The sequence below is a fragment of the Halichondria panicea genome, chromosome 17 (genome assembly GCF_963675165.1).
Source record: "Halichondria panicea chromosome 17, odHalPani1.1, whole genome shotgun sequence".
NCBI classification, from domain to species: Eukaryota; Metazoa; Porifera; class Demospongiae; order Suberitida; family Halichondriidae; genus Halichondria; species Halichondria panicea.
The window spans coordinates 3,658,160-3,686,089 of NC_087393.1; the positions used below are offsets into that span (position 1 = coordinate 3,658,160).

The window sequence follows — 27,930 nt, forward strand, 5'->3', positions numbered from 1 at the left end:
ATGGGAAAGAGAAGAAGAGAAGTGGACACAGAGGACAACAGTTCTTCAGCAGTAGGGTCAACCAAAAAACCAAAGCAGGGAGAAGATGCTCTGGAGAAGCTCCTATCTCTTCTGTCCAGTGAGGGATCTGTAATTGCAGGTAAAGAAAAAACTATGTGATAAATAATGTATTAATTAATGTTCTGTTAGACCAAATGAAGAATATTTGAGCTGAGGATAAGTTTGTAGCATTTAATTTTGATGATGTAATCATCTGGCTTGTATAAATGTGGAAAAAAAAAGATTTTTTTTATAGGCTACACAAAAGTTTAGGTTTTTGATGCGGAAATAGCTTTCAAAATTTTTTTGATGCAGTATCGGACTTGTACATAAAAAGGTCAACTAATTTATTTGATCATAAATTTAGAAAGGTCAAATGTCGGAATAAGCTTATTTTCCGCCAGTTGTATTGATAATCTTGGTTCAAAAAATGAAGTAGGTGGTCCTGAAAAAGAAGTTTATGTAGCCTTAGGCTTAGCTAACACTAACTCCTTCCTTACGCCAAAATCGGATCTCTGTTAGTGTTTGCCATCCTGGATTTGGTTGAAGAAACAGAGGGAAACAGAGGGATCAAATGGAATGTACCTTAATAATATTTCACTGCAGTGACACAGGAAGTTCCTAGTCTACGTGGCTGTAGTACAACCTTTGTGGGAAGCTCCAGAAACATAGATTTTTTTGATAACTAACCAGGGTTTGTTTTGAGACCAGTACGAAGATAGTTTATCTCTTGTCGCTTACCTTGGACCACCTCCTGTTACATCAATTACAAGACGGCTGCCTGAATATAGAGTAAGCTTGATTTAAGATCTGACATTTTTTGTGCTTGGTTATGTTTCTCAAATTTTATCCTTCAAGTCTACTAGCCGCCCTTCAGAGAGACTGTCTGAGCATTCTTGGTAAGGTTTTTTTGACAAACTGGAATTATGGCAGCTGCTATGTATAGTAAATTAACAAGTAGTAGAGGTGTAAGGTCACGAATTTGATTACATTCCGTTGGTTTTGTGTGAGCGATCAACATTCCGTTATGAAATGACCTCAAGATAAGAGGGCGGCCAATAGACCTTTTTATTTAACTCAATGGAATGTGCTGACATTGCGATTAGTTTTCAATGACACACTGGGGGACGTGCTGCTGCCACGCCCATTATACTATCAAATGTGCATGAAAATGATCACTTTAGTTGCAACTGCATTCTATACTGCCATGTGCTTGATCTATTTATGCAAGACTGCATGCAAAATTAAAGTTTTAGCTATTGAATGATGCACGAGTTATTGTTAGCAAGCGCTCAGGAGAGGAGCTACAGCCCACAGAAAACAAGCAGTTATGACAGTAAATCCAACCTTCAGTGAACAAAACAAGAGTGGCAACTTGCAGTAATACTGTCTACATGGCTACAGTATGCAGTAAGCTAACGTATAGCCAGGATTTGTTGCAGAAAAATCACTCTTACTGGTTGGATCACTGTCTTACCTGCTTGCCTGCTTGTTTTCTGTGGGCTGTAGCTCCTCTCCTGAGCGCTTGCTAACTAGCACTCTTGCATTATTCAATACCGTATAGCGGGTATATTTCGAGGGTATAAATTTCGCGGATGGACCATTACAAAGGATTTCGCGGATTTTATTTTCGTGGTCTGAGTTCCAGCCTTTTGGCGCATGCGCACATCAACATGCAGCTGTACCTCCACACCGTTAGCCTCGAATTCAGGCCTAGCCTATAACGGTGAGGCACCTCTTATTGTCGATAGGTGTGGTCAATAATACTGAACACGCCTACTATTCAATAAAGATATAAATTTTCGTGGGTATAAATTTTCGCAGTAGAGGCTCAATCCGCGAAAACCGAGAACATTTATACCCTCGAAATATACCCGCTATACGGTAGCTAAAACTTCAATTTTTCATGCAGTCTTGCATAAATAGATCAAGCACATGGCAGTATAGAATGCAGTTGCAACTAATTTTCATGCACAGTCAATTGTGAAAACAGGCGTGGCAGCAGCACTTAATTCCATTCCCCAGACTACTGGAAAAGCTAATTAACCCTTCTACCGTTGTGTGGAAAGACTATTGGACAAGGCAACTAGTAGGTTCTCAGGCATATACTTCGGAACTTTTGGCTAGTTAAAATCTGATTGAGGAGCATGTTCTTTGTCCACTAGGGATTTGGAGGAATAGATATACTAAACAATGCAGGTACTGCCTTACATTTTCAGTGTGGTCTAATTAGGTCATTTTTATTGATATGCTCGAGTACGAGGGGTTTAGAGTCACTTGTTTGGCCCCTCCCATACCCTCCAAGTGCTACCCCCTCGTGATAATAAGTGCTCGTTATTCACTGAATGTCTACAATGGGCAGTTCAGGCACTACGCAGCAAACACATAACCATTCTGAATCTTTCTTGTGTATAGATAGATACTGAATATAATAATGCAGTTAAATTATCTTTTGACTCTAAAATGATTCGAGTTCCATTGTATGTGATATTTGGAGATATCAAGGTTACTTAAAATTCACTAGCACCTTTTTCTTTGTATAGGGTTGACATACTTACTGACTACTATAAGACATGAGAAGAGCAATGAGTCGACTGTTGCTAGGCCGCTGTTGGCGAGGTATCTGGAGAAATTCCCAGACTGTGAACAGATCCTCAACCCTCTTACTTGGAACAAAGAGAAGAGGACTGTGGATGTGGTGGGTTGTGTCCTGAAGCCTCGTAATTATAGTAACCTCATAGGCAGCGCTACATAAAAGTAGATATAGATTATAGATCCATAAATAATTGTTTTGTATGCACACGCACTTACATCACAGCTGCTGCTCTGTTTCGAGCTGTTGGAAGAAATGCTTCTTTTCACTGCATCTAATGAAACATCCGTCTCCTCATTTCCTACCTCCACTGTGCCGTATCACATTATTGGTGTGAAGCTAACACAAACACTCACGGTCAACCACCTAAGAGTCTTCTACTCGTCGTTGATGACCTCTGTTCCGATGCGACTGGTAGCGGCGTGCCTGAGGGTATTGGTTGCCATGGTGATGCAGGGGACGGAGTCAGCTAGAGAGCTGCAACAGGTGTTCAACTTTGGATACAAGCCTCTGGAAGTGTTTCCCAATCGTACCAATCCCATACAGGCAAGTATTGGTAGTGGACTATGCATTAATTAGGAGCGTATAATTAATTGCATGTACAGGTAAGAATTATATCACCAGTATTCAACTTTGCTGAGCATGCAGGCTGCCAAAAGTGATGATGAAGTTGATTGAATGAGATACCAATACGTGATTTTCACTCATTGTCATAGTTACCCTGATTGGTACACATGCACTCTAGGCCCAGTGTGAAAGCGTTACTACAAATGCTTATAATTATGTACTCTATTCAATGTCTCAGGGTAGGCCCGAGTCAGTGCGGACTTGCTTCATGAACTTTGCACTCTCATTTCTCATTGTTGGAGACAATGACATCATCAGGACCATTTTAGATACTAAAGGTAATCACTGTGCTGACGACTCGAGGAGTTTATATACCAAATTAAAGTAGTAAGTCATGTGACAGGGTGTGGCAATGATGGTGTTCCACGTGATAGGAGCTCACACCACTGAGTGTGTGCATTGATCTGTAGCAATCAATACTGAGCCACGTAGTCTACATACTTTTGAGGAATATTTGTACAACAACAAGTAAGGTGGGCACTCAATTGAAGCAAAGCATGGGTACATGTTAAAGTGTTCTTTATGCGATTTATATACAGTCTGTAAACATAATAGGTTTCCTCTCTTCTCTGTTCAAACTCCTCCCCAAGGACCCTCCGGAGACATTGATGCTCTTCTTGACAACCCTTAACCAAAAGGTGACTATGCTAGCTATTCTTAATATCAGTCTGCTTTCGTCTCCCTGAAAAACCAGTTCAAAGCATTCTTTTTTAATCTCTAATAATAATCTCTCATTCAGTATAAATAATGTTCTTGATTATTATTTTAGAAACAAACCATGACACCGTCTTTTTCTCCAGGTAATTCAAGATGCTGCAATACCCAAGAAAACGAAGTCACTATTCTTCAACACTTACGTCCTGAAACAGATATCTCAACTCTTAACCACACCCATTGATCACACCCACCAGGACGGCACGGCTGAGCTGCACGAGTATGTGTTTGGGTTTTTACTCAAATTGTGCACAAACTTTCAGCTGGGTATTTGCTACAAGTGCAAAGAACGACCCGAGGGCCTGCAAAAGTGAGTGCATGCATGTACATGTATACGTAATTATATACGAGGGCTTTAGAGTCACTTACATGGCCTTCTCCCAAGCCGTGTGTGTGCTATGCCCTCGTGACATTAATTGCTCATCTATTCACTGAGTGGTGCCCTTGTTAGTCGGCCTCTCAGTCACCATGTAGCACACAAATATGTAACTTGCGATTTGAAATACTTTGAATGCTCGTTCTTTTCGTACTTCAACTGTTTAGCTAAAGTCTAGTAAATGTGTGTCTTTTGAAACAGAATCATTAGTAGATGGCCGAACGTGAGACAATTAATAAGATGCTTAGCAATATGTGAATTATTTTGCAAGAACAGTGCAGGGTTTTTACCACCTATTTATGACTGTTTATTTAGGTCGACAAATCCGGTGATCCTTCATCTTATCTCCTCGCTGACAGGTTTTCTGTCACGCCCCCTTATCCGTACACTCGTCCTCAATACCCTAACGACGTGTCACGACCTTATCATTCCATACGTCACTGCCATGACAATGAACTTCGACCCACAACCTAACTCAAAGTGGGTCTCTAGCACTGATTTTATCACCAAGGTAATCATTATACACATAGTAATATTGCAGGTTTTCTCTTTCTGAGGGCAAAAAATTCATTGTATAATTATGTGTCGTGTTGTCTATACCTTAGCTCTACTCGCTACTGCCTCCTGTGAAGACCCTGCTCTGTGCTGAGTCAGCTGATAGCCCCAACGATGACCTGCCTCTGTCCTACCTTGATGTGGCGGTGGAACTAACAGTTCCCTTGGTGATATCACGAAGTGCCCTCAGCCATGGATTGCAGGTGTGTTCATGTTGGTAATTAGTGCTGTAAAAATGGTCTGCTCTATTGTTCACCTAATCCCTAGCAGTATTTTCCATCTCTTGTCCCGATATTTATTTATTCTCTATTACCTATTTTAATGCCGCCATTTCAATGAAATCATACAGGCCTCGAATAATTGCACTCAGATATTCCTTAGTATCACGCAGCGATGTAGTATGGCTGCTACTCGACTGTTCTGGACAGGTGGTAATGATGAGCACTGATTTGTCAGACGGGAGAATTGGCCGTGCTGTATTAGCATAGCTGCTCCCTGTGACCGATGCCATCATCGTCATAGTTACTCTGAACCACCAGTCAACCGTTTTTGTGATAGCAGACTCAGTTGCATCGATCCTACGTAACTGTACCGAGTATTTTCTATTTTCTTTCTTGCTCTGTACACATAGCAACCTCTCCCTCTCGTGAAGTACCAGACGTTGGCGTTGATGAGAGTCGTACTGAGACGTGCAGTCGAGACTATTGGCACTGCTGTTTTGGTCAGGAGTCTGCAGTCAAGTGAGTAACGGCGTCTAGTACTATAATTATTACACTGAACTGCATGTGCAGTTAGTTTCTTGCACAGTCTCAAAGGCGACAAATAATACTGTGTAGTTCAAAAGTTTCTGGGTGTAATAATTATTGTGCCAGTATTGTATTAATTGGTATGTAGTACGCTCTATTGCTTTCAGTGTGATGATGATTTATATATTAGCTCTATCTGTATATGCATTCATTGTATAATTTGATGAGAGACATTCACTCTGAGCACTGAAATTAGAGAATGCATGATCATAATAGTCGACACATTGATGTGCCACTGTTCGATACACGAGAGTGTGCGTATGCATTTCAATATTTCGATATGTTTTCGCAGTTGATTCGTTCCTTGTGACGTATGCTGACAGAGTGTTGAAGTGTCTGCCTGACATCAAAACCCTCATCTCCCTGCACCAGCATCTATCAAAGGGTGTGGTCAGTGGGTGTGCCCTCGATAAGCTGGACCACAGTGATCAGCTCAAAAACGCTGGTAAAGTTATCCTTTGTCATCGATTCTGTTTCCTTTCTAGAGGAGTCATTCCCGTGGTATGACTCCCGTGGTATGCTTTAGTTTTACATGGGAGCTAGCATACATGACTTTTGTCACCGATTCTGTTTTCTTTTTAAGCGTGGTATACATTATTCTGCGTGGGAGCTGGCATACAGTGACAGTTTCGCGCACACTCAATCGTATCCCTACCCTTCCGCTAATAGAGCTTCAAGAGTCACCAGACCTCCTCTCAGTCTGGCTAGAAGTGCTGCGGTATTACCAGACCCTCTCTCCCACCATCTTCCTTGTGGCCGGCTACAACCTTACCAAACTACTGCCCACGGTGGGTGGAAAGGGAATTCCCTCTGCCGTTGTCATGCCGACAATTCAGCTGCTCACAGAAGCTCCAGTCGGGAGCATTAAGTGGACACAGAAGGTGTGTTTGTGGGAGGAGTTCCGTACCTGTTACTGTGACATTGTGCGTACATGTATAACAGTAATTTCTATCGTAATTATAATGACTTACATGTACGTGTTACTAAGCTGTGTTCATTGAAAAGAGAAGAGAGGCACCTGCGCTTTGAGGTGTAGCCGTAAGATTGCATGTCTTGTGATGTACACAGTATCAGTATTCAACTTAAGAATCGTTTTCTATTGAATCGTAGCCATCAGACCGAAGCAAAACATGCCTTGAGGCATTAAGCATTCGGGGTGCTTGTGGGGTTTTTGCTTCAGTAATAAAAAAAAAAATGCATTTAAGATCGAGGGTTACATAGGTATGCATTTGCATAAGATTGTCGTCTATGTCCTTTGTCATTATTGTTGATTGCCTCCACAGGGAGGGTCAGCGCTGAAGAGTGTTCTGTTGCTCATGCTCAACCCTTCAATGGAGATAGCAACAATGGCCACTACCCTTGCTCACAAGGTGAGACAGTAAGTATCCAATACTATGTACGCACCTTAGAAACTAGCTGAATTAGCGTACCAATTAATGCTCGATTTTAGGTGCCATTACCAGCTTTTGTGATGGAAATTTATAAGCGCTTTTCAAGCAATTAATGAAAACGCGTTAAGAGTTATAGACATAACAAAAGGTGCCTATCTTTTGAGTGTGAGTATGAAGTTAATAAACTATAACCTCAAAATGTCAGTACATGTAGTCAAGTTAGTAGTCTATTAGTGCGTCTATAGTGTTGACTTGTTGTTATGTGTACTAACACCAAGAACGAAACGAGAGCTAGAGGGAGTATCGAATTTATGCAAAAGTAACGTGACTTCCAATATTGACAATAAATATATTGCTGCCTCGAGGCACAAGTAGGGACTCCGGGCACTCAGATTGGTCAGTTACTAAGCAGGCAAGTAGTCGCGTTGCTTTCCGAATAGTTACATCTGATCAGAGATACAAAAGAAAGGGGATTGGAAACGACCGCCCACCCTATGTAAAAGGACTGACATCCGGTGAAGCACTCCGTGTAATTATTGCGCTCGCAAATAATTACATGGAAAAGTTTTATATCCCTGGTTTCTAGCTCTCCTATCCACTAGAGATCACTCAGGGCCTGGGAGATACTTGAGAGAAGTAAGCTTATACCACTGACAAGCTCTAAGTCCGTTGTCTTTACTCTGTTTCCAATTTTTTTGAGTTTAGCTTGAATTACTCTATGTCAACTTTTCTCTGTCCCTCCTGTGAAGTCAAAACAGCAAAGGACATTGCTTGACTTGGTTATTATGTATCTAAGTGCTACATAGAATGGCTTCATGCTATAGATAAGCTGTACTGTTCAAAAACGTTTGCAGTATAGTCCTTCAAACTGCTTTAGTATACTTTTAGACACGCCACGGGCCTGTCCCTCCTACGACTTCATAGTAAAGGCTATTTCTTCTTGCATAGCATTTATTTGTCTAGTAATAGTGGCTACATGGCTTAGTCGACTTTTTAGAGCTAAATTCTCTTTACTTTTTAGAAAAATCAACATTAAAAATGATCAATTTCACTGTTTCTATGTACAGCACATTGTAGAGCAGTCAAGACTGGTAATGAGCATGCTGACTATAAATATAATCCTTTGTAGTTTTAGCTACGCCCTATAACGCGGAATGCTTCACGCAAAAATTTCGTAAAAATTTCGTTTCCAATCCCCTTTCTTTTGTATCTCTGATCTGATACACGGTACTACGTTCAATGCTCCTCCTCTTTTAATACGGGCGCTTGCTAATAAAGTCTGACTGTCGCTGGCCATGAAAAGTCATTATACTTTCATTCTTACATACTAAGTGAAGCGTTTATGTTATCCACCTGCTCTGGTTCTTCTCGTCTCTAAAATACTAATTGTTTGGGTATGACGCTGTAAAAGCCTGGCAATTGGCAATCGAAAGAATCTTATGTTCGAAACCAAATAATATTACCGTATTACTAGAATGTTTTGCGAGCATCAAAACATATGCGAACTTTGCGAGGGTTGATCAATTCGCAACATTAAAAATCGCAAAACCTAAATTATTACTAGTAAATACTCACGGTCCTTTGCCAGAACGCAATAGTTAGATTGCAAAGGGCCAACATTTCTGCTGATTTGGCTCATTCGCACAGGTTTTTCACTCGCAAAATATTCTAGTAATACGGTATACTGTTTACATTAATTTGTATAAATAACATTAGTGGTCTATCACATATCTACATGTGCACACTAGAACTAGTTTCTGTTCAATATTGAACAAAAGTTAATATTAAGTCACATTGTTCCATGTTTACGCTAGCCAAGACTTGTAGCCTGCTCTTTGTACTGTGACTTTGAAGAGCACGTTTTTCCCACAATAGTCAATTTTGTTTTTCGTACGTAAAGTAGTAAGCTTATTTAACTCTGCTTCTTGTGCACAAATGACTTTACTCCACTGATCTTGTGTGCATTCGTACTCCGTGTGATTTTGGTCCTCTGTCTGGTTAAGAAGCGTGACCTTGATGCTACCCAAAAATCTTGGCGTAGCTTTCACATATATCTTCATGTCTGGTTGGGTCTCTCTCTCGAACTTTTTGACATTAAATGTTAGTACTAATTCGCAGTCAGTATGTTTATAATGTAGAGGTGGACTATTAAATATATTATCGCCTTTAAGTAGCAAAAGTGGGTCTCGTTTCAAAATGAACGGCTCTTTTTCTGATATTGATATTCTTTTGGAAGAATTAACTTTGCTAGAGAGGCTGGTTATAACTCTATCTTGTTTTTCAACTGTTTGCATCAACTCAAGTACTTTTTCTTTTGCACCTTGGAGATGTAGCTTGGAATCTTCCTCGTGTTTCTTCATTTTTTTTCTCACCTCTTTTTCTTCACAGCCAAGTTTAGCAAACTTGCATGGAGTCGGCTCAAAATCACATTCAGATCGATGTCTTTCTATATCTTCTCTGTGCATAGGCTGATTGCATCGTATATTTGGGCACTCAACTATCACTTTTTTGCATTCTTGCGGATGATCTTTAGTGATTGTTTTGAATTCTCCTGTTTTAGAACAGAGCTCGCATTCGTGTGGTCGACGGGGGCACGCATTTTGTTCGTGGTTTTCTAGGTCTCGACGAAGCAATCGTGTACAATCACATTCATACATACATGCCGCTATAGCGTAATCACATTTGTCGTGATGGTCCTTTGCATTGCCCAATTCACCTTCCCATAGACACCCATATTCACGATTGTTGCACTTCACCTTCAATCGATTCACATCTTGGTCACCTAAATTATGAGTATGTAAGTTTTTAACCTTAAGAATTATTATTTAGCTTATTTTCTTACCTCTTCGATCGGGGTAGGTAGTGAACTCTTGTCGACAGTTAGGGCAAGTCGGATTGCTACTTTTCTGTCTGTGATCGTCTACACATGCACTTGTTGCAAAATAGTTTTCCACATTCCCCGTGCTGTTGAGCTTGTTTCACAACAGAGTGGCATATCTGACACGTTAAGCTATCTGGAAGTACTTCTATAAACTCGTACTGGGACCCTTCCATTGCTGAACAAATAGTTCATGCAAGTCGTCTTGTTTTGGTTCAAAAGTTAGTATGTTATCACATGACTTTTTAGGGGTGTACGTTTTTCTGTATTTCACATGATTATTATTCATTGCCTGTTGATGTTTCGTGCAGTGGGTTTAATTGCTGTAGAGATGTAACAATAAGTTTGTGTGCACATTCATTTCTTATCGTGTCTCAGTACGCTTGCTCATATCAGGATCCTGAATTTTTGTAGCAAAAGTCTTGTTAGTTTGCTCTGCATTTGGCATCAGCCATTATTCACTTCGCACGTTTATAGCATTACCAACAATCACATTTCCCGTAATTTCCAGCAAAGATTTTGTAAAAATTATTATTTTATACATAATTATGATTTAATTACTCGTCAGTAAAAAGCTTGCATTGAGGCATCAGCACATAATTATATAGTATTACTAAATAAATAGTTTGTATTGTAACACAATCGTAAACGTGTTTGTGTAGTTAGGTATGGCATAATTTATATAGCATTTTATTACAATGGTTACATTGTTCATGTGGTACACTCCAGCCATGGCTTGTCCCCTGGGACTTGTACAACGATTTGAAAGTACAAATTATCATTCCTCAGGTACTGTGTCGCCTTTTTACTATCGTACACTAGCCTGCTGTGTGCAATGAGGCGGGCCTTGCCCCACCCACTAGACCTCTCTCCGCCAACCACTACACGTCCATTTATCTCCTCGTCTTCGTCAGTGGGGAAAGCAATGTTAAACTTGAGATGATTCTTATCATCAATCTGGTTAATCAGCTCCACCACTATGGTGCCTTTGAACGGCCATGTCAAGGAATTGTCGTTGTCTCCCTTCTCAAGATGGACATAAAGAGAGACGTGTGTATTCTTTCCAACTCCATTGCCGTTTGGCCAGGCTGCAAGAATCAATCTATAACCACCTTGACTCGAGTAGAAAGGGGGGCTGTAAATAACCTTGTTTTGTCGCTTGTGCTCGGAGAACTTTGTGAATCGGAAGTATATCGGTGCTGTGTATCTCCTGCAGCTGCCAATGCTTTCCTTAATGGCTTCTATGTCTTTGTTCTGCTGCTTTATCTGAGCTCTGAACATCTTATCCTGCTCTTCAATCAGTTTAGTCAGCTCCAAAACCTTCTCTTTAGTTTTCTGAAGATGTTGATGGTCGTCTTCCTCGTGAGCTATCAAATCTCTCCTGGGCAGGCGTTTTGTGCAACCAAGCTCGTTAAATTTGCAGCTGCCTACTTCGAACTGACACTCGGATTTGTGTTTCTCCAACTCTGAACGTGGGATGCTGTCTTCACATTTGGTTTGTGGGCAGCGAACTTTAACTCCGGGACAGGTTTCGAGGTGTAGAGATACCCTCTCTGCATATATCCCAGGTTCCGTGCAATGTGGGCAAATGTATTGTCGTCTCACACATTCGTTTTCCAGGTGGTTCTGAAGACCTTTGCGAGAAATGCGCACCATTTCTTGATTCACGGTGCATCCATTTGGGCAGATGACCTGGCTATATTCGCATTCCTTGGTATGCTCATCTAGAGAACTGAGTGCTCCTGTCCACTGGCAGCCATCATTTGCACCTGTGCATCCCACCTTTATCGTCTTGATCTCTTGGTCACCTGTGTAAATGTTGTGTTGCAGGCATTGTATACTGCAGGCCATATCTTCTGTAACATTATCAAGATATATTTTTTGCTATTTCAGCTACCGTACTTCTTCTAGAAGAAATAGCCAATGGCTTATGGGATAAATCTGCGCCTTATTAGAAGGGAGCCTCTTTTAGAAGAAGTACTGTAGCTTAAAAGTTACAGCAATGCTGAACACTTTAATACATCAAATCTTAGAACATTGTTTGTGCATGCCTATGTAATTGTTTGGAGCTCACTCTTTCCATCAAAGAAGGTAATTAGCTGGAGATCACAGTTAGGGCATTTGTTGCTTATCTGTCGGTGCTGAGTCAGACAGCTGTTACAGAAGAGCTTCCACACTCTCCATGTTGTTGTGGCTGCCTGGCTACAGCTAGACAGATGACACACTTGAGCCCATGAGGAGGCTCCTCCACAAACTGGTAGCCATAGCCTCCTCTAACTCTAGTGATAGCCATCTTGGTCAGAAATAATAAATTTTGATTTACATGTGACTATTGTGTTTTGAGGTGACCTTATATAGGTGACAGTCAACATGTTAATTGAATTCCTGTGGTTGATTTTTAGATAAAATTGGTGCTTTGGCACAAGCAAGCATAATCGTGTGATTCTTAGTTGCCTTTAATTAGCTTGCACGAAGAGGTGATTGTACGTTTGCATGAAAAACTTGTATTGAAATGAACACAAACTAGTACTTCAGAAGTGGCAATGCCTTAAAAATTATCTACTTCCTTTCTGGCCGCTAATACTATAAGCCACATTCATGACGTATCTAATCCTCTTAAGTTATTAGATACGCAATACATTTGACGTATTATTGCAGTTGGTTTAGGCTGATGCTAATATGTGTTTACCGTTGTTCTGCTAAGGTTTCGTATACATTTTGAAGCGTGAAGCATATAAATCATAATCATTTTGTTGAGTTTATAATTGGTGAGGGTATATAAATTTAAATGTGTTTAGTATATAAATCGTGAGGTGTGGAGTCAGCCAAAACATAATATTACCATATACAGCGTACAGCGATACAATAGATCATGCAGAGCCTTTTTTAATAGGCTTTTCTACACTAGTAATACGAAAGTACAGCGTGTCACTCCTTAGGTACTGCCTTTTACTTGAGATGTTTGCCAGTTCTCTGTTAGAGACAAACTGTTCCTTTCCCCAACCTGTTGTGGTCTTGCCCTCAACCATTTTCCCGCTGACGTAGTCAATATTAGGGAAATGAATATCATTGCTGAAGTGGTTGCGGTCTTGTAGCTGATTGAGTATCTCGACTTTTACAGAGCCTTGAAACGGCCAGGTTAGGTATTCGTCATCTTGTCCTTCTGTAATGGCTAGATATACAGAGACGTGTGTGTTTGCACCCTGGTTTCGACCGTTTGCATAAATCACCAATTGAAATCGATAGCCCGTTTTGAGGTAGAACTTCGAACTGGCAAATAGCTTGTCTTGCAGCTTGTGCATGTCGAATTCTCTAAACTTAAGAGTAGTCGGTCCTTTGTATCTCACACAAGTGAGCATGCTGTGATGAAGATCAGCTAGTACTTTGTTTCTCTGTTTAATGAATACTCTGAACCTTGTCTCCCTCTGTTTGAGGATCAGTGTGAGCTCTAGTACGTTCTCTTTAGTTAGCTGTAGATGGAGTAGGTCATTTTCTTCGTGCTCCTGTAAATCAGCTAGTTTCAGTATAGCAGGACAGCCAACATCCGCAAACTTGCACTGTATGGCTTTGTGCAGGCAATAGTTGATGTGGGTATCAAGGTAGCAACGTTGTATGCTTTGGTTGCACTCGGGATAAGGGCATTGAACTTTAGCCTTTGGGCAGCTGTCAATATGTAGCGTTGTTATCTTCTCGTATGGTCCCAAGATGCTGCAGTGTGGGCACTGGTGTGAACGGTTTGGGCAGATGGCTGAATGTTCGTTCAAATCTTTTTGTAGTAGTTTAGCGTCCGACTCGAATGTTTTGCAGTTGTTGGGGCATCTCACGACCTGGTAGTTGCATGCTGTGCTGTGTCTGAGCATAAAGCCCAGATCTCCAACCCATGGACAGCCATTGACCACATTGCTGCATTTCACCTGTAGGGCCTTCACTTCTACATCACCTATAATACTGGTTATAATAACAATAACACGGTACATGTACTCACTCTTTCCATTGTAAAACGTGTTTAGCTGGAGATCACAATTAGGGCATTTGTTGTTTTTCTGTCGGTGCTGAGCCAGACAGCTGCTACAGAAGAGCTTCCCACACTCTCCATGTTGTTGAGGTTGCCTGGTTACAGCTAGACAGATGACACACTTGAGCTCACGGGGAGGCTCCTCCTCAAACTGGTAGTCATAGCCTCCTCTAACTCTAGTGGTAGCCATCTTTGTTGTTTTCGATCATTCATTGACTGTCGTTACATAACTCGGGTTTTTGAGTTGACCTTTATTAGTTGCTGTCAACAGTTCCATGTGGTTGATTTTTAGATTGTGGTGTTGTCTGCAAGTGCTGGGCGTAATCATGTGATTCCTTACTTGGCACGAAGAGGTAATTCCATTCTTACTACACAAATGTGTTAAAGAACTTGACATGTAAATTTTGATCAATCAGTTGTGCACCAAGTGTGTGGAACACCCAAAAATTTATAACTTTACCATGCTAACTCCAGTCCTGGCGACGCCTACTATAATCCACATCTGGTACCATATATGCCACTTGATCCACTTGCATAGTTTGTTTTTAGATACACTACTGGTACATGTAGCAGCAGGTCAGGTTTATATCGAGGGTATACATTTTCGTGTTTTTCTCTGATTAAATGTGTACTGTGAATATGCATACCTACGAATATGAATATCGTATGCATGCATGCGGCAAAAGGCTAATATAGTCCACACAAATTTAATCTGCAAGTGTAAAGCAACATGTAAGTCATAATCAGTTTGTCCTAGGTGTGATTTCTAATTAACAAGGATATATATATATATATAACTGTGAGAGCTTGTCAAACGTAGGTGTGGAGTCAGCAAAACACATTACCATACACAGCAACACAATAGATCATTGTCTGTCAAACAGAGCCTTTTTTACAGGCTTTTCTACACTAGTAATACGAAAGTACAGTGTGTCATTTCTTAGGTACTGCCTTTTACTTGAGATGTTTGCCAGTTCTCTGTTAGAGATAAATAGATCACTCCCCCAACCTCTTGTGGTCTTACCCTCAACCATTCTCCCACACACACAGTCATTGAGGAAAGGAATAGCAATGCTAAAGTGGTTGCGGTCTTGTAGCTGATTGAGTATCTCGACTTTTACAGAGCCTTGAAACGGCCAGGTTAGGTATTCGTCATCCTGCCCTTCTGTAATGCCTAGATATACAGAGACATGTGTGTTTGCACCCTGGTTTCGACCATTTGCATAAACCAACAGTTTAAATCGATAGCCTGTTTTAAGGTAGAACTTTGGACTGGCAAATTGCTTATCTTGCAGCTTATGCATGTCAAATTCTCTAAACTTAAGAGTAGTCGGTCCTTTGTATCTCACACAAGTGAGCATGCTGTGATGAAGATCAGCTAGTACTTTGTTTCTCTGTTCAATGAATACTCTGAACCGTGTCTCCCTCTCTTTGAGAATCTTTGTCAGGTCTAGTACATTCTCTTTAGTTAGCTGTAGATGGAGTAGGTCATTTTCTTCGTGCTCCTGTAAATCAGCTAGTTTCAGTATAGCAGGACAGCCAACGTTTGCAAACTTGCACTGTACGGCTTTGTGTGGGCAATAGTTGATGTGGGTATCAAGGTAGCAACGTTGTATACTTTGGTTGCACTCGGGATAAGGGCATTGAACTTTAGCTTTTGGGCAGCTGTCAATATGTAGCGTTGTTATCTTCTCGTATGGTCCCATGATGCTGCAGTGTGGGCACTGGTGTGAACGGTTTGGGCAGATGACTAAATGTTCGTTCAAATCTTTTTGTAATAGTTTAGCGTCCGACTCGAGTGTGTTGCAGTTGTTGGGGCATCTCACGACCTGGTAGTTGCATGCTGTGCTGTGTCTGAGCATAAAGCCCAAATCTCCAACCCATGGACAGCCATTGACCACATTGCTGCACTTCACCTGTAGGGCCTTCACTTCTACATCACCTATAAATTAATAATATGATTTAAGCCTAATGAAGGCACCGCGAGTGCTGATGCCACAGTGGATGTGTCAAAACTACATAACATAAAGCTACTATAGCTGCTAATAAACATGATGAACATTTTTGCCTAGGGAAACTCAAATCGGAGTGATTGACCACACGATTGTTACTACAAAGGATGCCCAAAGTCTGTAATTAATGGCTACTGCATCAGTAGAGCATTGCAGCTAACTACTAAGTAGAGTAGTAACACTACATGGAAAGCTTTTGCTACGCACTATTCTGAAAAGGCTGCAATGGCATTCCAAGTAAGCAGAACTAGGCATAACTCCTAGAAGCCTATAAAAACTCTTCTTGCCTTTCATTGATCCTTGGGCAGACACTGACACACACACAAACTCACTACCGTATACCGCGCTTGCGTATACACATGCCTAGGCATAATAACACGGTACATGTACTCACTCTTTCCATCAAAGAAGGTGATTAGCTGGAGGTCACAGTTAGGGCATTTGTTGCTTTTCTGTCGGTGCTGAGTCAGACAGCTGCTACAAAAAAGCTTCCCACACCCTCCATGTTGTTGGGGCTGCCTGGCTACAGCTAGACAGATGACACACTTGAGCTCACAAGGAGGCTCCTCCACAAACTGGTAGTCATAGCCTCCTCTAACTCTAGTGGTAGCCATCTTGGTTTTCCTTTAGTCACATCACATGATGCTATTCATTATCAGATCATCATGAATATTCATACACTCCTGCATGATGTTATTCATAGCATTAGAACAACATGTACAATCATGTAAGTAAATTATTAATGTTTAAGAACTGTTGCCAAACTAGATAAATACATGGGTTAAAAAAAAAAACATAAATAATTATAGTACAGTTTTGCGCTATAATAAATGTGTATACATGCACCAGTTAGTTCTATGTGTACGTGTGTGTTTATGTGTCCTCGAAACTTCACTTCACATGTCGCACTCTAGCCATGGCTTGTACTCGGGTAGCTGCGTTGCTACTCTAAACACAAGTTTGTTGTCTTTGAGGTACTGACAGTTCTTACGAGACTTGTGCCCAAGGTGCCTGTGAGCAATGAAGTGTGTTGTGCCCCATCCCCTTTTCCTGACCATGCCAGTGACACGCCCGCTAACTTCCTCGTCTTGCGGAAACTTGATGGTGTATTGTTTGTGGTTCTTGTCTTCGAGCTGGTTGAGTAACTCGATGATAACTGAGCCTTGGAAGGGCCATGTGAGGGAATCATCGTTAACCCCCCTCTCCACATGGGCGTACACTGAAACGTGTGTATCTTCTCCTCCGTCAAGACCGTTAGTATTAACGCTGATGCTCAACCGGTAGCCTTTCGAACTGGAGTAAAAACTGGGACTGTGAAATGGCTTGTTGCCCACTTTGTACTTTCGATATTTCGTGAGCTCGAACGTCTTGGCTTTATTTGGAGGTGCAGCTGTTAGCGAGTTGATCTTATTTTCTTGTTGCTTGATTTCCTCTGTGAACTTCACCTCTTGTTTCTCTAGTTGGTCCATAAGCTCCAGCACCTTCTCTTTTGTGCTCTGTAGGTGCAGTCCCTCATCATCTTCGTGTGTTTTCAGCTCTCTCTTGGGAAGTTCATGATCACATCCAAACCTTGCAAACTTGCATGATGTTCGTTGAAACTCACACTCAGATTTGTGCCTCTCCATCTCACATCGCAGCACCCTCTCTCCGCATTCTTCGTTTGTACATTCGAGTGTGACCTTTGGGCACCGGTTGAGGTGCAGGTTCATTCTCTCCTCGTATTCACCCATTTCTTCGCAGTATGGACACTTGTACTGTCGTCTTGGACACTCTGTGTTGATGTGTGTCTCCAGCTGCCCCCGCTGAAGCTTGGTAATCTCTTGGTTGCTCTCACACTTGTTAGGACATAGCAGGATAGCGTGGTCACACCTCTTCATGTGGTCTTCAATAGAGTAGAGCTCTCCCTCCCATGCACAGCCATTGGGCTGATTTTCACACTTCACCTTCAGTGTCATCACATCTTGAGCACCTGTAAATAATTGATATGGTTTGTATATTGCGTAGCTATATAGAAGAGTACAAGTGTAGTTGTTAGTGTTTAAATTTTGGCGGTTAACTTTGACTGACCACGCCCCTTTATAACTACTTGGACACTAGTGTACGTGTAACTCACTTTTTCCATCATTGAATGTCTCCAAGTGTTGTCTGCAGTGAGGGCACTTTGGGAACACAAAGCTTGTTTCTCTGTATTCAGTAATGCAGCTGCTACAGAAGAGCTTGCCACACTCTCCATGTTGTTGTGGCTGCCTGGTTACAGCTAGACAGATGACACACTTGAGTCCATGAGGAGGCTCCTCCACAAACTGGTAGTCATAGCCTCCTCTAACTCTAGAAGGTGAATCCATCTTGGCTAGCTTCTTTTGACTCTTTTGACTCTTTTCTATTGGGTGAAACAGCATACATAGTATTATTCATAGGCATAGCTATCTAAACTGATTGTAACTACCCACTAAGTACTTGTATTCATTCCTTAGCACTATCAAGTTACACTGTTTTGTATGGCCTGCTGGCTGCTTGGAATGCTTCCAATATCTGCTACAATAGTTTGACACACGTACACCACGTGTTTAATGTTTACTTGAAAGGGCAACTGGCTCTCACCTTGGTAAACAATGGAGTGTTTTTGTTTCAGTACACCATCTTTTATGTTTCAACTTCCTAAATTGCTAATCAGTAGTGCTTCGCTTGTAGTAGAGTCAACTGTTCCAGTAGACTCAACAGTACTTAACTACTGTACTAATTATTAATACTATTAGTAGACTCTAACTGTACTATAATTATATTGGCATGTACTGTGTTCATGTTTTATCAAGATACGCTCAGTTATCAGTTTATCCATGTTGTACGTGGCATCAACTTTATTATGTTGTGAAATTCACAGTTTAGATTTTACCTCCCACCTTTATTCTTGGGATCTGACTCTTACACAGTTTACAGCACAGTTCCTTTCGATAGTGTGTTCCATTTTATGTCAGTCAATCTGAAACAATAGCAATAGTCTAGCTATGTACTATGCATGGTTGCAAGAAGAAACCAACAATGCTACCTTGTTATTAGACTCTCTTTACTGAAAGTTAACACTATGAGTGTGCTCTAGCTAGCTAGCTATATTATTATATCTAGCCACTTCACATTAAACATGAACATCTTGCCAATGTTGAATATTACTTGTTATGGCTTTGCAAAAGTACAAGTACATTCCTACAAAAGCTTTTAGGACAAGCATTTATCCAGGAAGACTTGTGTTGATATTTAAATTAACACTCTGTAACTGTAACATGCTTACCTAAGAAAATCTTTCAGTTACACTGCACTGCACTAACACTGCACTGTTTATTGAACATTGTCTTCCTGTTTGCTGCAGCTGCTGATTTCCATGGAGATGTTCAAAGGATTAGACTGTGAGGTGGACCTGCTCCTGATGAGTCTAAGGGAGTGCCACACCTACTCTGTTGTTGAGTTTGTGGGTGGGGCTATATTGGAGGCACTAAAGGATGGAAAGGTGCCAAATAGCACAACGGGGACCACCAGTCATGATAATTCAATGGAAGCAGTAAAAGAAGAAATGATGAAAGAATCACTAGCTGTCTGTCTCTCAATTTCACTGGACGAAATACTATGTAAAAACAACCTTGATTTTTTCGCATTCAAATACATATTTTTTTCGTAATGTAGCTGGTCCTTGTGTTATTCCTGATGCTATTGTGTCACATGATGGCCACGCGGCCAACCAGCAGCCTAATGGAGTGTTTCCACTACTGCCGGCACTTTTAGTAAACAGCGGTGAGTACTTTATATACATGCAGGTATTGTTTAGTGAATTAACCTGACCAAAATGATGATCACAAATAAATAACCTGATGGGTGTGGTCACCACCCCCACTGAGGGCTTGCATGTATTACCTGATTGGTCAAATTTGGTAAATTAATGTATGTATCATGTGACTGTACATGTAGCTAAATTGTCGTTTACATGTACACAGATCAAGAAGAACTGAATAGATTCAAAGAGAATTTTCTACAGAAGCTGTTGCTGGTCGACCCTACAATTGCCAAAAGAATTGCAAAGCCATTATCTCGAGCAGTTTTGACGAGAGCTAATACTTGCATTACCCTTATAGCAGGCTGTGTGCATTGGGATGAGCATGTTACCTTGGAAATTAATGCTGAGGCTAAAAGTCAGCTGCTTGAGATGTGGAATAGTCTTAGTGCAGGGAGTGCAGATTACAAGTGCTCTGTTAGGGCTGTCTCTATGTTACTATGGCAACTCTATCAAGAGGAGGAGGTGATTTCATAGTACTCATCACCATTACTATTTACTGCACTTACTTGTAGCTAGCTGCATTACGCTTAGGTTACACACTCCACTTTCTTTATTATTCAGGAAGATGTGGCCCTGGTTGAGTTTCTGTTTGACCTACTCTCAGAAGCACTGTTGATACTAAGGACTGTTCCTATTGAGCACAAAACCATCTTCATTAACGTGTGTGAAAGCCCCTTAATTAGAGATTGCTTCCTTTCGGAGAAGATGCTCCATACATCCAAAAGAAAACAAACGAAGAAAATGAACCCAATCGCCCTTCTATTCAGTTCCAGAATTGGACAGCTTCTATCCATCGGTTTGAATAGTTTTCCCGTTCTTAAAGATTCAAAGTGTCTTCAGGCCTGTCGAGACAAGGTCTTCACTGCAATCACAGTTCATTTGAGGTGCCCTGATTCCACAATAGGTAAGCAGTAGTTTATAACTACAGTAGCTTTATTCAGACCAAAATGATGAATACCGATGATCAAGAACCTGATGGGTGTGGTCACCACTCCCACTGATGTCTAGCGTGTATTACCTGATTGGTCATTAAAGGATTCTTACTGTGTTAGTAGACAGATGTGGTACTGTTGAGTTCATGCACACATAATATATACCTGCAGATGAGCTCCTCTCTGTGTTACTGGATCACCTCGTGGCCACCATTGACTCAAAAATTGCATCGACATTCATAGAATCTATCCTTGTTCCTCACTCAAGCATTCACCAAGACTCAATACCTTTTCTGGCCACTGTTATCTCCATCTTATTAGATGGTATTTCTCTTGAAAATGAAGGATGCACATTTGAGGAATCTGACTCCACTAACCAGGATGCTTGTGGTACAGTACACTTTAATGAGCAAGCTTTGGAGGGCCTTGTCAAGTTGGTTATTATGATCCAGGGTACCACTTTAGATAGTATTCTGTACACCATCTTGAAGCATCAGCTCGGTAGATCACCAAAGGCGCCGTCTCTCGATCTGAAATCCTCACGTGAACCAAAAGTTGATTCTATTACCTCTAGCATCGACTCATTAATGACCTCACTGTTTTCGTCTCACGTAACTACACCACAGGAATCTTCTTTGTTGTCTCCTAGGTCTGATCGGTCGTTAACACAGCTACTAGTTACCCCTAGTGATACGTTCATTGTGGACAAATTTGATCGAATTTACTCTTGCCTAACCACTAACTGTACACAGAATCTCCGAGCTAAAAAAATCTTCGAGCAATCGCAAATGCAACTCAACAAACACTGCCTCCACAACGAACCTCTTACACAAAAAGTTTGTCACCTATCGAACAAAATTCTGAAAAAACTACTGAAACATTATGTTGGCCATATCTCAACAGCCTCTGCTAACATTATAAACATTCTTTTCGAGAGCTCAACTTTTTTGGTTGATTATTTTGAAAATAGTTTCCTGAGTGTAGTTAGTGAACGCCTCACCACAGGAGGTACCGAAATGGAGATTGACTTTAGTAACGAGCAAGTGTGTATTCTGCGTATGTTGTTGTCGTATCTCACGCACTCTGAGGGGAGGTGGGAGGAGGGAGCTGTCAAGATGGCTGCTAAGCAACTGTGGAGTGTGTGCTGTGATCTGCTGTCCTCTGTTTGCGCCAAAGAAGTACAGGTCGGTTCATGTGACTGTGAATACCTTGTACTGTATGTCGTTTTTTTATGTTGTGTAAAAAGAGTTCATGGTTTTTTCTCTGTCCGCATACAGGACATTTGTGCAGCTATTATGCAGATGCTGTTAAACGTAATGCCTAAAGGTAAAGGATCATATTATTTGTAAAGGCTAGAGGCAGGCAACATTACGTTAATTACCCCTTTCTCTTCTAATAGGGCCAAAGAAGGTTGAAAAGTTGCTCCTCAAGTGGACCAAGGAATCCACACTATGGCCACTGTGAGTTGGTGGACTACATTTTGCTGTGTGTGTTGCAAATGATGATGTCATCTTCTTTCCCCAACTGACCTAATCATGGAGAGAACCAATGATGTTATATAACTGATGCAACACTACAAGCAGCCATTAGCTGGTGTATGCTATTACCACCCACTGTACTTACAGCAGTCTACAATAATTATGTCACTCTGTTAATTTTGATTGCAGGCCTCAATTGTTTCTAGCTCTCCATTTTCCTCTCAACATTTCCTGCCTCCCAGTTCTAGAGCAGTCCCTACGCACAATGACCGAGCTGTTTCACACAAGAGGAAGGGAGGGACAAGAAGAGGTGGACAAGATCTTAAAGGAAACTATCCCTTTTGTCAAGGTTAGTTGCAAAAGTTTATTTTTTTAATATTGGGATCCATGTATAAGTGTCTGCCTGAAAATGTCAAGGTATAAAGATAGTGACATATATTAATTATTTGTGTACTGTAACTCACATTGCTCTATATCGTGCTGCTGTAAACTTTAGGTATGCAATAGCGTTGTATTGTCAGATTGTGTCAGTATCTGTTCCTCCTACATGTACCTTACAGGGTTGCCAAGAGTATAGCAGTGACGATACACCAAGTGCCGATACACTCTCTCACTTCATGCACAGTGCACTCAAGTGAGTTCCTCGTGTAAATAGTGTTAATAGTATTTGTTACCTTTGATTGAATTTGTTGCAAATGATGATGTCATCTTCTTTCCCCAACTGACCTATCGTGGAGAGAACCAATGATGTTACATAACTGATGCAATATTGTAGATTGTAACTTGTTTTACGTTTCTCAGTAACCATTTTTGAGGTTGTTACTTGTCGTTACACAGGTATCGCTTCACTTGCTCGTTGACTATGAAACTTCTATCCTGTTTAGTCAAATTACTCAACAAACAAGGTGGTGGGTGTGGCTTTGATTTGGATACACTGTTTGAGAGGATGTGGTCTCATTCCAAGTTCATTCCTGTCATGTGCCAGTCGCATGACCAGGAAGAAGACAATGAATCGACAGAGACGTTGAAAGGTGAGCATGTGACAGGGGAATCTGTTTATTATCAATTGGAATTGAATTTTCAGAGTGTCTGATTGAGCTGTTAGTGACAGTAGTGGAGAGTAGGCCATCGTTAGGCAACACATCTCATGTCCCTCTCCTGATGAGTGCCTACTCTGCCAGTAGGAGCAAGTCTGGTAAGTGTATCTTGGAGGATGATTAACTCGAGCATTGTGTGTACTCTCTTCCTCGCACACAATAGATCGAGGGATACTCTATCTGCTGTTTAAGTACGAGGAAGCTGGTGTCTCAGTGAACAAGCACAAGTAAGTGCTTATGTTAAATCATATCGTATTAGGAAAATTGTTAGTTCTTTACAGCTCGTGAATTCATTACTGTATTACTAGAATGTTTTGCGAGTGTCAAACATTATTTTGCGAGGGGGTTGTTTATTTTGCAAAAAATAAAATCACAACACCTAAATTAGTACGGTAAATACGATCCTTGCCTGAACGCAATAGTTACAGTACCCATCAATAAAAAGTTCCGTTTCTTAAAACACGTATAAACGGTAGCGTTAAACCAGATGTAGAACGGCCACTTCCTCATTATAAATAAAAACAGTGGCGTCATCATGAAATTGTTTACACAAGATTTGTACAATGAGCTAGCTATTGTAAAGTACGCAGACAGCCAGACATACTGATACAACACTGGAGAAGAGACGACGGTCTTCAAAAACGGTCATTCCAGGTCACAGATGACTTGCATGGAGGGCAACTTAGTAACTTAGTCTTGGGGCTGATGCAAGATTGTGATGCAAGATTGAAAACAACTGGTACACTGCTGCAAATAGCATCTATAAGCTAACTAAGAGGATTGAAGCGCTACACAATCAGCTATATTGTAGTACACAAGCTAGCTACGCAATCACAAGTTAACGAATCTGCTTACTCAGTGATTGTTCTGCACACGCGTGAAAACCGTAGCTTTTTTGCATATTACAATGCGTTTATTGCGCGGTTTTTTTGTGTGCATTTAACTGGGAACGGTGCGTTTTACGCAAACAGAACGGGAACTTTTTATTGAACGGTACTGTAGATCACAAAGGGTCAATTTTTCTGCTGATTTGGCTCATTTGCAAAGGTTTTTCATCAGCAAAATATTCTAGTAACACGGTATATCTTCTTTTTCTTTTTACTGTAGGCCTCTCCTATGGGGACCGGCTGCTGTGGAACATTATAAACAGAGACAGGAAATGGGATGGTTGCTGTGGAAACAGCCTGGCGTACAGGAAGTGATCGGACAATTAAAAAGAGATTTGCTAAGTGAATCGATTCACAACTTCTCATCAAACACACCTATAAAGGTATTGTTGGGATCCTAATACTTTACTGCGAAGTGTATTAACCTTGTATACAACCCTCCCCCTCCCTCTTACCTCAATCAATTATAGTCTGGTGTTCAGGAAACGAATTCCCCATACATACACACACACACACACACACACACACACACATACACACACACATACACACACATACACATACATACATATACAGCCAGTCAACCCTTTCTCTGATGAGCGTGGTCTCGACAGTCGAGTTGAGCTTTATGATCCATGTTTCCTTCTTCCATTGCTGACAAATCAACTTGATACAAGTACGATCTCCACATTATTATTATAACTTAAGGTACCTCTTGTGTTCCTTAGGCAACTTGGTCGATTGCCGGCGGTTTATTGACTCTGGTTGTCTTGGTTACCTGATTACTGCCCTGAGCTCGAGAGTGGAAGGTGTGCGTACCATAGGTGGGTGTGGTCTGGAGCTGTTTGTGGGTCATTTGGAGGGGAGCAGGTTTAGAGAAAAGACACAGGTAATACCAAATTTAATGGGCACAATGTTTTTCAAGATCATTATTTTATTGTAAAGCATGTCTAATGGTACACGTACATGTAGGCGCCTGAGGACCATTCATTAATTTGAGTGCTTGTAATCAGGTATACACCTAGTTCTAGTCACTTGTTAAAGCAGAATGTTGCAAATGTCATTAACATAATGTGATGTACGTACTTAGGTATCCCTACTACTGGAGGTACTGAGGAACACCCTCTCTGAGAAAGATGTTAGGCTGCCCACTATTTTCACTGCCTTCTTCAGTACCACTGCCTCCCTACTCTTGCACCCTGGTGAGTACCCTCATCAACCAGGCCAATTTTTGAACCTGCCGTATATGTCTGATCAGAGGCTGCGGCTACTAAATGTTTCATTTGCTGGCAGAGGAGGCCACAATTCGAGAGAGGCCATTGTTCAAAAGCGGCGTTTTTTTTCAACAACCTTTGGTTTGTCATCAAAAGCTCTTTTTTCACCTGCATATAAACTCTGCCATGAGAAAGTCTTTGTGAAGCACTAACAAGCTGCTACCTAGCTACATATAACTAGCTGCTAGTAACTATGGCTGCCACGTGCAGAAATGCTAGAGTTAAGTTGAGAGCGGCTACTACATGTTTCATTTTGCTGGCAAAGGAGGCTACTATTTGAAAATCACCGTGAACAAACTTTTTACCCCACAAAAATTACACACTGTTTACACCGCAACAGTAGTGCCAAGTTTGTACTGATTTCTTGTTATATGAGATTGATTCTTGTCCTCTTCCCCACAGAAAGTCCTCTGTACTCCGTGGTGACTCGCTTCCTGGTATACAAGCCGGCACTGGGACTGGGGGAAATCCCTATTTTGATGACCATGCTGCATAGCTCTAGTATCGAGGTACACGCATCACACACCCACATCTTTTAATGAAAGTGCACTATACACACACAATATTTTACCCGAGCCCCGAGCCACGCATGGGCGGCCACAGGTATAGTGGTCGTCTGTTTGTAATGTGTAAGTCTGCTTACCTGGATGTCATAGCACTGCGTTTACAGCATAGATAGCCTTCACACAATAAGTTATTAGTTTTAACAATGGTAGATTTCGATATTAGAGCTTCGTTGTCGAATAAAAGCGAGCAAAAGCTTGAACTTGCACATTGGCAGCTAGCTAACTACACGCGGTCTTTATTCGAGGTTACTTACGTATTTACAGCTAAAGTGATCTTGTCCCAGGAATGATGGAAAAGGGTCACTACAATAGAAAGCTAGAATTTTGACTGATTTGTTGCTCTGTTAACTGACTCAAGAGCAAGGTTTCATACAGGATTTTTAGCTGGGAGGGGGAAACGTTTAATCGGAAAATGTTTTGAGGAATGGTTTTAAGAGATGCAATTTGGGTTTTTGTGCATACATTTCACTAGTTTAGTTCGATTGTAGATATTTTTAAGGAGAAAAATCATACATTTTTATCAGAGACTCCAGGTTTCTTTACTGTGATCCTAGACTAGGACCTAGTCCAGTCTGGTTTGGTTTTATTGCTCCTGAGTTGCTGTGCTAGACAGCTCAGTCATACATCACTACATGCATGCACTGCATTCTCTTTATAATGTAATTATGTCACCAGCTGAGGGCTTGCACTTTAGTGGTCTAGTTTTTTAGAACTTTGGTAGATGCCTTTTAGCAACTGTTTGTAACAATCCAGTGACAAAACAAGCATATTCATTTGATGTGTTGATCACAGCATAGATTGAGTAGGGAGAGGGATTGGAAACGGAAGTTACCTCAAATTATATCCGCGTTACGCTGGGGTTTAATCGAGGCTATGTATCTAACGTTGAGTAAAATCTGTCACCTTCGACTGTCTGCTAGATTATTATCTTGATGCTCACCATTAGGGGGCATGAGAATGACGTTTTAGGGAGGCTCTGAATATCTTGTAGTGATCATAATTCATGTTGTTTCCCGCATGTTGAGCAACCGTAACACGGATTGACATCAAAGGCTCTCTCTGGTGCCATGCTGCAAATTCAATGTAAAATGTCACGTGACGCTACTTCGTTTCCAATCCCTCTCCCTATTCAATCTATGATCACAGATACCATATACCAGGTTTTAAATGCGAACTCTTTTGATAGCAAGTGTTTGTGTATAGAATGCAAATTCGCGGTAGTTAAAAACGAAATAAGGCTTGTACCGTGTCATTCGCAAAATGGTTAACTACGCATTCGAATCCTGACATACGGTATAATTAATTAATGAAATTGCTCTAGGATTGTCAAGTTATTCTTTTCTGTACATAATGTTATAATTATTGTCACCCTCTGCCGTTTTCCCTACAATAAATTGTATGTACTTAAACTTCATAATATGCTGTTACATAATCGTGCATCCCCCCCCTTTGCCACACATAGCACAAACTGGAGAGAGTGTGGATTCTGCAAATTCTAGTGAATGGTATCCGTAGCAACGAGGACTACTCCCTTTATCACAGAAAGAGAATGTTTGATCATTGTCTATCTCTCCTTGTAACAGGGATGACTGGGAAGAGGGATCAGGTGAGAGTCATAATGATCAGATTGAGCAATAGATTATGCAATTTTTTCTCCACGCGTGTATACAGGCTCTGATTTTGGACTTATTGTTGACAGGTGTGTCAATACCTGAAGTTGCCATGGATCTCGTAATGAATAAAGGGTTAATGACAACATTAGAACTTGTTCGGCCTATAATTACATCTTATTTGTAAATAATCCTTATAGAGCCAATCTGTCTGAGAAAAGTGTATAATTTTAATAGTAAAGTTAACTTATATATAA

The 27,930-nt window shown here is 41.0% G+C and overlaps 3 protein-coding genes across 8 annotated transcripts; 1 reads left to right on the forward strand and 2 right to left on the reverse strand.

Moving 5' to 3' along the window:
- On the forward strand, nt 1–27,930 carry LOC135350966 (nucleolar pre-ribosomal-associated protein 1-like). Of its 3 annotated transcripts, none has more exons than XM_064549856.1 (31): nt 1–139; nt 2,583–2,737; nt 2,858–3,178; nt 3,438–3,537; nt 3,815–3,897; nt 4,060–4,283; nt 4,665–4,860; nt 4,955–5,107; nt 5,536–5,644; nt 6,003–6,155; nt 6,380–6,591; nt 6,994–7,080; nt 19,371–19,626; nt 19,682–19,789; nt 19,990–20,291; nt 20,391–20,733; nt 20,933–21,945; nt 22,039–22,087; nt 22,161–22,221; nt 22,429–22,588; nt 22,800–22,873; nt 23,077–23,270; nt 23,324–23,434; nt 23,500–23,563; nt 24,444–24,606; nt 24,800–24,899; nt 24,952–25,112; nt 25,314–25,425; nt 25,900–26,006; nt 27,526–27,669; nt 27,735–27,930. In XM_064549856.1, exons 1-31 carry the CDS (start codon nt 1–3, stop codon nt 27,858–27,860), a joined length of 5,580 nt encoding a protein of 1,859 aa, XP_064405926.1. In that variant the 3' UTR covers nt 27,861–27,930. The 3 variants fall into 3 exon arrangements, with proteins under 3 accessions (XP_064405926.1, XP_064405927.1, XP_064405928.1); XM_064549857.1 differs by lacking the exon at nt 1–139 and adding an exon at nt 2,012–2,128; XM_064549858.1 differs by lacking the exons at nt 1–139; nt 2,583–2,737 and having other exon boundaries at nt 3,040–3,178; nt 3,443–3,537.
- LOC135350969 (TNF receptor-associated factor 5-like) lies at nt 10,605–16,653 on the reverse strand. Of its 4 annotated transcripts, XR_010399347.1 has the most exons (4): nt 16,401–16,539; nt 13,965–15,936; nt 12,054–13,919; nt 11,645–11,787 (listed from the first exon to the last, which is right to left on the reverse strand). XR_010399347.1 is itself a non-coding variant. In XM_064549860.1 (2 exons), exons 1-2 carry the CDS (start codon nt 16,618–16,620, stop codon nt 10,691–10,693), a joined length of 1,317 nt encoding a protein of 438 aa, XP_064405930.1. In that variant the 5' UTR covers nt 16,621–16,653; the 3' UTR covers nt 10,605–10,690. The 4 variants fall into 4 exon arrangements, 2 of the variants coding, with proteins under 2 accessions (XP_064405930.1, XP_064405931.1); XR_010399345.1 differs by having other exon boundaries at nt 12,054–15,936; XM_064549860.1 differs by lacking the exons at nt 12,054–13,919; nt 13,965–15,936 and having other exon boundaries at nt 10,605–11,787; nt 16,401–16,653.
- Nucleotides 16,730–18,386, reverse strand: LOC135350970 (TNF receptor-associated factor 4-like). The gene is made up of 2 exons (XM_064549862.1): nt 18,120–18,386; nt 16,730–17,975 (listed from the first exon to the last, which is right to left on the reverse strand). Exons 1-2 carry the CDS (start codon nt 18,349–18,351, stop codon nt 16,903–16,905), a joined length of 1,305 nt encoding a protein of 434 aa, XP_064405932.1. The 5' UTR covers nt 18,352–18,386; the 3' UTR covers nt 16,730–16,902.